Source organism: Histoplasma capsulatum (genome assembly GCF_000150115.1).
Source record: "Histoplasma capsulatum G186AR genomic scaffold supercont2.4, whole genome shotgun sequence".
Taxonomy (NCBI): Eukaryota; Fungi; Ascomycota; class Eurotiomycetes; order Onygenales; family Ajellomycetaceae; genus Histoplasma; species Histoplasma capsulatum.
The window spans coordinates 1,319,437-1,329,918 of record NW_025544804.1 but is presented as its reverse complement, the minus strand read 5'-3'; the positions used below and the strand labels follow the sequence as shown (position 1 = coordinate 1,329,918).

Here is a 10,482-nt window from a genome sequence, read left to right as displayed (position 1 = left end):
TTCCAGAATTTTTTGTCACTACTACTAGGTATCATCAATATATATCATCGATAGATAACACTAGCAGACGCCATTGCTAGATATCATCGATATATATCACCAGTGAATATCATTCATTCAAGCAGGTCAGTAGATAGATAGGCAGGCAAGCAGGCAGGTAGCCAGCTAGTAAGCTACTATTGGTAGGTAGGTGGGTAGCTAGATGGTGATGTTTATCCTCATAGAGATCGATTGGATATTGAGTAGGCAGGTTAGTTGGTAGGTAGGGAGGTAGATAGCTAGCTATCTACTTAACATTCTATATCCCCCTCCCCCCCCCTCCCCAAGCTTCGTATGATTCTTAGAGACTTACTTTATCCCGCTCAGCCGTTTGCCTTCAATATATGCACCACATATAACATACGCCCAACCTTTCTTCAGTTACGCTTCCTTGCCCACCTAGGAGAGTTAAATCATCGATAAGATCAGATGTGTTTAGCGAGCCATTGCGTGCATTGCTGAACTCGCGGGCTATTTCCGCAAAGCCGCGGCTTTTCTTGGTAGAGGGGCAGCGTTGAACCTAGGTATAACTCCAAGCTGGGGCTCGTTGGGGATTAGTTTAACCAAGATCTTAAAACAATGGCAAATAGATCCATAATATTAGAGATATTCGAAGCTTAATTAAATTCGGGTAATTGTGCCATGCCTTCAGGAACAAAAGAAACAAAACTTGACGCTGATGGTGTTATTCAACGTCGCTCCCGATCTCATCTCTGAGACTCCGTAGCGGACAGGGAACAAAAAACAAAGAAATGTGGGCGTTAAACGGCCTTGGGGTCGAAAACAAGGCACCTAGTCAATAACCTGCCCATTTTCTCCTTATCGTTAAATAAATGAAATAAAGTTTCAAGTGGAAATAAATTCAAGGACAAACAGAATGGTACACTTCGTGAGCTCGGAGGGCAAAATGAGCTATCTGCGCACCGCACGTTACACATTCAGTCATCATCATGATATCGCTGTTGTTAGTGCCTAGTATATCATCTTCCTCTTCTTCGCTATCCCACGCCGCATTGCCATCATCACAACCGTCGCCAATCATAGCAGTAGAACCAACCATTTCCTCTCCTTGTGGCTCAGCATCATCCCCTGCACCCTCTCTGGCCTCCTTCCAACCCTCAACCCTCCACTCCCTCGACGCTCTCCCCTGACTTCGAAACATCCTCCCAATATCCCTCCCTGCACCCCCCTTATCCACCCCCGCAACCAGAACCATGTTTGTCACCGCAACGTTCATCACGCAGATCTTTCCCGCGCCCGATTTTTCCGGATGCAGTCTGCGAAAGAGCGGGAGGATGGTTTCGTTAACGAGGCGGCTGGCTAGAGGGTCTATTGATTCCCATGTTCCTCCTCCTCCTCCTCCTCCTCCTCCTCCCCTGCTATAGCTCCTGCCATCAACGGCTTTGTTGTCATTGCCATAGCCATCACCACCGCTCTTATCATGGCTCTGATGATTCCGAGGACCATGGCTAATATTGCCAATGTTAAGCAGCGAAGCGAACACATACGCCGGTAGAGGACAGGACCTCGACACCCGCCCCGCGCTGAAATCGCGCGTCCCGTCAGTGAGCGGGGGGAAGGCGTGAGCGTGTCGACAGCCGAAGTGTGCGCGGGTGCGCAAGCCATCGTCTCTTCGTCGGTTTTGTTCTTTCAGCAACATCCTCCTCCTCCGCTTTTTCTGCTTCTGCCTCCTCTTCTCCTTGTGCTTCCTCCTCTTCAACCTCCTCAGTCAAGTCCACAAGCATGCGCCTAAGAAGACTCCGAACCAGCGCCACCAGCTCTAATCGCACCACATTTAACCCCTCCAACCTCCCAACGCCATACGAATCCTCAATGCTGATCTGCGTGGGGACAGCTCTAGCCTCTGCCACGAGGCTCGGGTCGATCCCATGAAGTAATCCCCAGACCTTCATTCCGATATCCCTAGGCCATGTTCCGCCGGCCCCGGCCCTGCCGCTGACACTTCCACTGCTGATGCCGCCGGAAGACGGCGATAGTAGTATCTCATTCAGCATCCGCGGACACATGCCCGGATATAGCCGGACATCTCTGACGGTGACGTGGTCCTCTTTCGAGAGCTGTTCGTACATGCCCGATGTAGGCTGGCGGCCGAGAATGTGCGCGCGGATCTTCTGGGCGATTTTGAAACCGATGCCCGGGATTGCGCTGATGTCATGGGCGTCGAGGAAACGGGTGATGGTGCCCTGTTGGGCATGGGCGTGTTCTTTGTCAGCATTGTCATTGTCATTGTCATTTTCGATGTCGATGTCGATGTCGTTGTGGTTGTCGTCGTCGTCGTCAGCACAAGCGCCACACTCATCGGTGGAATCATACGGAGGCAGAAGAGTCGTCTGGTTCCGCGGCTTGTGGACGTTTCCCGCAAGCTTTGCTAGAAGCTTGGAGGTGGAGATGCCCACTGTGGCTGTGTAACCTTTGTGTTCCTCGAGTTGGGTGCGGATGTAGCCCGCTAGATGCGAACCAAGGATCAGGCGTTGGCATAGTGCGTTGCTATTTGCATTGTCTTTGCTACTGGGTGAGAACGGATGTGTCTGAGAGTCTGATGTGGCATATGGGGCTGAGCCATCATCGGATTGGTGAGATGGGGGATAAGAAGGCCCCGATACTGTGCGGGCATCGTATGCAAAGCCCTGAGTGGGGTCTGTCTTGTCAAGATGGAAGAAGGAGCTGGATAGGTCATTGTAGTTGAGAAGCTCGATGTTGTAGTCCACCAAAGAGGTGACGTCCAAGAATACCTATTTTATTTTCGACGGATGATAAAAATTAAATAATGCTAATCGATCGACAATGAAGGATATATATTCAATGGGATAATTGACGGCAGAAGCATTTTAAAAAACAAAAGCAAATAAAGTAACATAAAATAAATAATAAGTGAATCAAAAGAGAGCACCCACCTCATCAAACCCCAACCTCTCAACCCTCCCGCCCCAGCCCGACACATACCCCTTCAGGAACGTATAGATCTCCTTGCTCGCATCGCGGAACCTGGTCAAATCCTCGCCCGGCACGATCACCACGTCCGGACACACCTTCTTCGCCTCCTTGATCAGTTGCAACTTGCGCAAGCCGCGCCGGCGCGCTTCATAGTTACACGTGACGACGATCTGCTTCTGCTGGACGGCCAGTGGCACTGCTTTCAGCGCGGGGTTTTCCACTTCGAATACGGAGGCGTAGAAGGAGTCATAGTCCTATTGTTTATTGTTATTATTATGGTTGTTTTGTTGGTAGGAAAATGTTTATTTTTTATTTATTTATGTATTTTTTTTTTTAAAAAAAAATAAAAATAAAAATTGTTTGGGTGTCCTTTTTGGGTCGACTTTCAATTGATACACAGCCGAATGTCGGGGGGGAGGGAAGAAAAGGGAGCACGCGACGTGGTACGCCAATGCGCGCTGGATTAGGCATGGGATAGTACAAATTTTCGACTGATTTATATTCGACTTCTTGAAAAGGCTAACAGAGCAGTGGCGAACTGTTGGGGAGGAGGGAAAGGGGCATCCCAACCGGAACTGCACGTAAAGGGAAAAAAGGAAAGAGTAGAAATTAGAAGAAAATTTCAAGGGTCCACTAACAAAGTGCAAGATAACCCTGCCATCGTCTCTGTGCAGGAAACCCCTGTTATTTTTCATGGTTGCCATGACAGGTTTTCCTCTTGACGTTTCCCATCAAGAATCAGTCAGTCCCCAGTTCCTTTCTCCCACTCCCTTCCTCCCTTCCTTCCTCCCTACCTAGCTACGGCGCGGGCAGGCAGGCAGCTCGTGTCCATACACCTATGAATAAATCGCCGAAGAAATGCCGCCAAAGGGGAGGAGTTGTTTGTAAGAAGGAACGTGGGGTGGCGATAGAGCTAGTACTAGTGAGCAAGAAGAGGAGGCAAAATTACAACAAAAAGAGTCCTAGCGAACACTGATGGGATGGTATGGATGTCAGATGCTGCAATGACGTTTTCCAAGATGATGCCCGCGATGCGCTGCAGCAGGAGAGGTCAGGAAGAGCCAGGGAGCAAGGAGGCAGAAGAGGTTATTTCACGCTAAAAATAGCGCGGGCGTTTATGAAGATAACATACCCTGTATTCCAGTAAGGAGCCAGAGCAAAGCAAGGGAGAGCGGAACGGACGCGCAATGGAGGAGGGGTTCCTCGAGCAGGGAATCCAAGTTTTACTCTGGGCCTGGGAACTGAGGGTAAAGGAGGTTCATCGTGCCGACAGTCGGGGTGATCGCAAGCAGGGGATGCGTGTAAAAGAACTAAATTTTCATCATGGTCTACCTGGAACAAACAGCCATCAGCGGTGGAGAGGCAGCAGCTGGTTGGTTGCAACAGGGATACAATTCATTCTTCCCCTCTCAACGCTGCAGAACTGGATTGCCTTGAGTGCTCTCGCACATGTCTCCCGATTGGGGATGGGCTGAGCGCCATAGTGTGGCTGGGTGACCCAATACTAGTGATTGTTGAATCGTTCAAGCCCTGTTGGCAGTTCCAATGTCCCGTCTGTACGGAGTACTAACTAATACTTTCTAGAAAGTACTAGTATTTTGGGAACACTCGAGGAAGTTCTGGATGTGGGTATGACGCATGTCAACGCCCTTTTAACCCAAAGAACGGTCAGGTTCATGATAATGCTATTAGAGGAGAAGGTGCTTTAGTGTGATGGAACAACCTTCCACCAGATTGCATGATTCACATATAAAATTGAACTTTTGCCAATAGGTTAAAAGGAAAATTTCCCTAATGACCATATTCTCGAGTTCACAACTTATGCCTTGAAGTTTCACATCTGGTAGCTCGTCGGGGCCTCCCGTTCCCGTGAATCGTGGTTTGACCTTATGGTCCCTGTTGGTGCCAATGGCCACCCTTAAACCGAACGACGACAGAAGATAGCAACCACTAACTAGCAGCTTGGTTGTTGGAGACAAGAAAGAGCCTATATAGGATAATTCTAGCATTTCATCACTCCATTTGCAATTGATTGGTTGGTTGTTAGCTATCGTTGATCATGGGATATCAAAAATCCTCTCTCCTACCCTGCAACTTCGTTGAACTTGGTTCATTTGACCGGAAATGAATTGTAGTCGTGCCAACCTTCTTTCTCCTTTCGTCTTTTAATTTTCCCTGTGGGCTTTCTGGCCCGTGGGTAGTTATGTCGTCTTCCATTTTTTTACGAGACATCTCGTTGAAACGGGCGTATAATGAAGCCGATAAGGCATACGATTACGCGCTCGTTCTCCTTACTTTCGAAAGAAGACCCCCCCCCCCCAAATACCTCCTCTGGGCCCTCTTCTACCACAATAAGAACCCATCGATGAGGAGATATGCCCAAGCTACAATCCCAAAAAATTCTACCCAGCAAAAGCCTGGAGAGGTGCTCGCCAATCGCCATCAAATCCTTGTAAAGGTTGGCTGAGGGGTCTCCTCCACCGTATGGTTTGCTCGTGATATGCGAGGGTATTTTTTTGCGTTTACTACGTTTCTAAGTAGGGCCCATTGCTAAGAGCTTATCCAGATATCACTGGGAACCAAAAAACATTGTAGCACTGAAGATAACCAGTACCAACCCGCCATCAGCTGATGATGAATGTGAAATTGAGGACCACATTGCCAAGACAGACTCGTCCTACCGTGGATATCATCGGAATGCTTCGACGTCACTGGCCCAGAAGAACAACATCTATGCCTAGTATATGAGCCTATGAGAGAGCCAATCTGGCTTTGTCAGAAGTGTTTCAATGGCGGGGTGATTCCCCTTCCACTCATCAAAACATACATTGTTTTCCTTCTTACAACCGTAGACTATCTTCACACGGGATGCGGGGTTGTCCATACTGGTGTTCATTCCTCCCCAAAAAATTGGTTCATTCGGGCTGTGTCAGGCTTACAACTAATCCTGTAGATTTGAAGCTTGGGAATATTATGGTCACATTCGAAGACCCGGCTGTACTTGACGATTCCATGAATTCTCAGCCGGAGCAGCAGGTGGAATACAAATTTGACTCCACCGTCCGAGCAGTTTATCACTCTCACAGTGATTCCAGGCCACTGAGGAAAGTGAGAAATATACCCCAAGGTTGTTGACTTTGGACAGTCCGCAAGACTTGATGACCAGGACGATTGGGGAATCTACCCTATTCGGCCCGATCACTATCGCGCGCCAGAGGTCGTCCTTGGTTGTGACTGGAAAATGAGCACGGACATATGGAATCTGGGTATTCTGATATGCTCTATATTTCTCGGTTCGGATTTAACCCATAACCAACACCATGCCCGCTCTGGGATATTATCCAAGGCAAAGAACTGTTCCGCCAGGTTTACGATGCACAAGGCCATTATGATGCTAAAGCGCATCTGGCAGAAATGACAGCCTTACTGGGTCCACCCCACCCAGAGCTGGTGGCAAGATCCCACTCGATGCTGAGGTATTACATGGCTGAAACTATAAAAAGGGAGGATGGCAAAGTGTGCGAAAACGCGGAGCAATATTTCGACGGCCCATTTTTTGATAGATAGTAGGTAGTTCGAAAGGTTCCCGCATAAATTGCAGTGGAACTCTGGCCTAGCTCGTTGGTCAAATGAAATAAAAACTAAATTACTCAATTGAACAGGCAAATTTTTTGCATAACGAACTGGCAGATTCGCTCCGGCGCCTGAAAAAGCACGAGTGCAACACCTTGGTATACCAGAAACCAATACCAAGACTCTTTTCGGACATTACATCCCTTGGAGCGTGTAAAGTGCCCTCCCCGACTCCTTCCCACTTCGCTTATTGGTAAATTCCGCAAGATTATTCCATAATACAATATAATTAAAAAGTTTCCAGATATTTCCAATTCTTTTGATATGATTAGATACTTTCATTTGCCCCCGATATTCTGGTTGAATTCTTCTTATTATTAGTATCTGATATATATTTTTAGTTGGCTATTTATTATATTCTTAAACATTAACCGATTTTATATCTACATGTGTATGTCAAGGTCTGGCAACACCGATTGGACGGACGCACAGTACCAGCCACCGAAGCCAAAGGGACGACCTGGGCACAAGAATCTGGTCGCTTAGGGAACCGACCTTCCCCAAGGTCAGTGTCCAACCAGCGATGCTCTCGTCAAGTCGGTCCTTTGATGCCGAGAGAAAAGCTGTTTTCTCGTTCACCTTTTCTGTCCTTTACTCCGCTTCTCCTCTCCCCCCCCTGCTCCTCCTTTTTTTTATTTATTATTTATTTTATTATTTTTGTAAACAATTTGTTTTTCTTCATAAACTCCTTTTTTCGATTTACACATACTCGGTCACTTCTCGCATCCACATTCCCGCTGGAGGTGTTTATCTATACAAGGACCTGGGAAGGTTAATCTTGAAGCTCGCTACCGATCTTGAGTCTACCGCGTATATCTATCACATGCGGGAGTGTCCGCCGAGGACAAGCACTAAAACCTTAACGAGCGTAAATGGTGAAAGAAGGAAGTTGCCGAATCCAATTGATTCAGTGTCCAAAAACCGCGAGCTATCCGTTTTGATACTGGTACTATCTTGCTTGGAGGCGACCGCGGAGAAGAGCTGTGAATCTGAGAGCTAGTGCGAAAAAAAAACCTTTTTTTTGTTTCTTATTTTCTTTTGAACGTGGCTTGCAGGGCGGAGTTTGCTCGGACTGGTTGAGTCGTTGTCGGCTCGTACAGGATTGCCGCAGCAAGTCCAGTAGTAGAGCACAGAGTCCAGAGTCCAGAGTTCCATTGTCCAATGTCCGGTCGCTCCAGCATCCCTCAACGGTCGCTAGCTATTAGCAGTAGTCGTAGTGCTGATAGCGCGAAGGGCCGGATCGTCGCTGCCAAGAGGCCGAGGTTTGTATTTTTAGGTGCAGGAGAGCCACAGCAAAAAATCCATTTCATGATCTATTTGCGATTCGTTAGTTTCTCATCTGTAGTTGCGAAGAGGATGAGATGATGAGATAGGTGATGACGATGCCTGGAAGGGGCAAATAGAGGCAATGGCCAAAACCTTCCAGCAGAAACCGGCCCAAACAGATACTAGTTAGTATACTGTATACGCAAGAATATTACGTAGCAAAGAAAAAAATAAGGACACACTTAATGTATTTTTTGAAATGCGATTGGCTTGGTCCTTGGATATGATGGGCATTATTTGTGAAAATAACCCGGATTATATTTAGAGCAGGAGATCTGCGAGAACTCCACTCCGTACGCCGTAGTACGCCGTAGAGACGAAGAGAGTTCCCAGAATCCCAGCTTCCAGGGCCTCCACCTGGTGCGCTAACTCGGCCAGCCAGGGATGGATGATGCCCGCCGAGGCTGCGACGACTGGACGCTCTGCTGCCACTGCCCATGCCCAGTGCCCAATGTCCAATGTCCATGCAGCTGGCCATGGAACTTGGTTGTGTTTCGGGCCGCGGGGATGTATGATTGATTGCCTGGACCTTATCCCCACGGTATTATGGCATGATTGCAGAGCCAGGGACTGACTGACGGGGGGGCCAGCAATCCATCAACGAACCTGGTTGATGACAGATGTTTCAAGGAAGGGATCAGGTAGCTAGCTCGGCCAGTCACGCTGCCATACTGTCATGGCTGTCTCTGTCTGTCTCTGTCTGCCCTGTCTGTGCTGCCCATGCTGCCCGTGCTGTCCTTGCTGACTGTCGACACGGCAAGTCTCTTGTGCTGCAGCGTCCCTTCGCCCGTCACACCCGATCACGCAGCGAAAGCCACCCAGATACGGCCAACGGGGTGGGGGAGAGGGAGCACGGCGTCGGTCTTTTATCGCTGCCAGAACCCCTCCTCGACTCCTCGACTCGGTGATCATTTTTCCGTTTTCTTTGCTTCTTCTGCTCTTCTTCTTCTTCTTCTTCTTCTGCTTCTTCTGCTTCTTTTCTTGCTGGCTGGCTTTCGCTTCTCTGCTCTTGTCGCTCAGTCCATCTGTCTCCCCATCTGTTCGTATCTCTCCGTGAAGCCCCCTTTCGGCTAAGCCCCCCAGCAGATTTTATCTCCACCCGCCGCCGTTCTCGGGGCTTGGGATAAGAATAGGCCTCCACCGCAGCGCACCGTTGACGCTGTTCCAGGATTCGACTGCTCTGCTCTGAGTGCTCGACGTTGACGTTGACGTCGTCGCGGCCTTCCCACAGAAATCACCACAGAAATCACCATAGGAAGGGAATAAATTCGAATCTCCTCCACGCTCTCCAGCGCCACGCCGAAATCCGACTTTTTTGATTTCGTGCACTAGTTTTATTCGTCTGTCTCTGCTATTTTTGTCCTCGCTCCTTTTGATTATTAGTATTGATTATTATTATTACTTTCTCTCCTCGTGCCTGACTGATCCGCGCTCCGCTCATTATCTGCCCCCCGCCAGCTTACGAGAGATCTAGAGGGCAAATAAAGGGGCATATTGACCTGAAACATTAAAATTTATATCTATCTATATATATATATACGCATACATACGTATACAAAATAGCGGAAGAAGAGAAAGAGAACCAAAGAAGCTCTATGGAACCCCTGCCTTAATATACAGCTCGACCCCAACCCACCCCAACGGCCATCATGGCGCAATAAACCAGCTCCCCTTCTCAACACAAGACGCCATGTTTACCCCCCAGCCTAGCTGCTGTCTCTCTCCTTGTACACTTCCTTGATGCCTCTCTCCGTCTGGGCAGCTTCTCTTGAGCTTGAACAGGGTGTCCTCGCCTCGCTCTCCCACTGGATCTCATCCTTCTTCAAAATGCTCGCCGTTTCCCTGAATCCAAAGCCCCCTCATATCCATCCTCCGGACGCCGATTCTCCGCCAGACGCTGTTTCAAACGCAGCAGAGTCTTTAAGCTCTTTCGCTCCTCCTTCTGTTGTTCCTGCTGCTCCTCCCGCTCCCCCTCTCCCTCTCCCTCCGCTTCCCCCAACGGCGGCTGCGTCTGTCTCATCTACTCCCCTACCACCACGCCAGGAATCGCAAACCCCTCCCGATATGTTTTTGAAACCTGCAGTCCCCCATCCCATATGCGGCGGCCAAAGCCATGCATCTCCCAACAGCAACAAACGACCAAAACTCTCGCTTCAGACTTCGTCGGTCCCAATGACCTTTGGCAAATCGACAACCGCGCTTTCTCTCACCCTTTCAGCAGGCTGTTCACCGTCCCCCACAGTACGGAATACATTTAGCAATGCCTACGACGGATTTAGGTGCACCGCATCCTTATCCCCAGTTGGCGCCTCGTCTCCAAAATCTGCTTCCCGACCCGGAAAACGGAGCTCGTCTTACCTTTGCAACTACCAAGGAGTGGACGACGAAATCCCGTACAAGCTTCCACTAGGACTACGGAGTATTCTGCGTAACTCTCCACTTCAGACATCCTCATTACGACGGCCGTCGCTCGCTGCGCCAAGCGGTAATGGCTCTAGCAATGGGCACAACCAGCGCAGAGTGCTGTTC

The 10,482-nt window shown here is 49.0% G+C and overlaps 1 protein-coding gene across 1 annotated transcript; it reads left to right on the top strand.

Annotated features, from left to right (window-relative positions):
• Nucleotides 1-5,967: 5,967 nt before the first annotated feature.
• Nucleotides 5,968-6,412, top strand: HCBG_03505 (protein kinase; the record flags this gene model as incomplete). Its single annotated transcript, XM_045430554.1, has 2 exons — nt 5,968-6,102; nt 6,140-6,412. 2 exons carry the CDS (start codon nt 5,968-5,970, stop codon nt 6,410-6,412), a joined length of 408 nt encoding a protein of 135 aa, XP_045288697.1.
• Nucleotides 6,413-10,482: the final 4,070 nt, after the last annotated feature.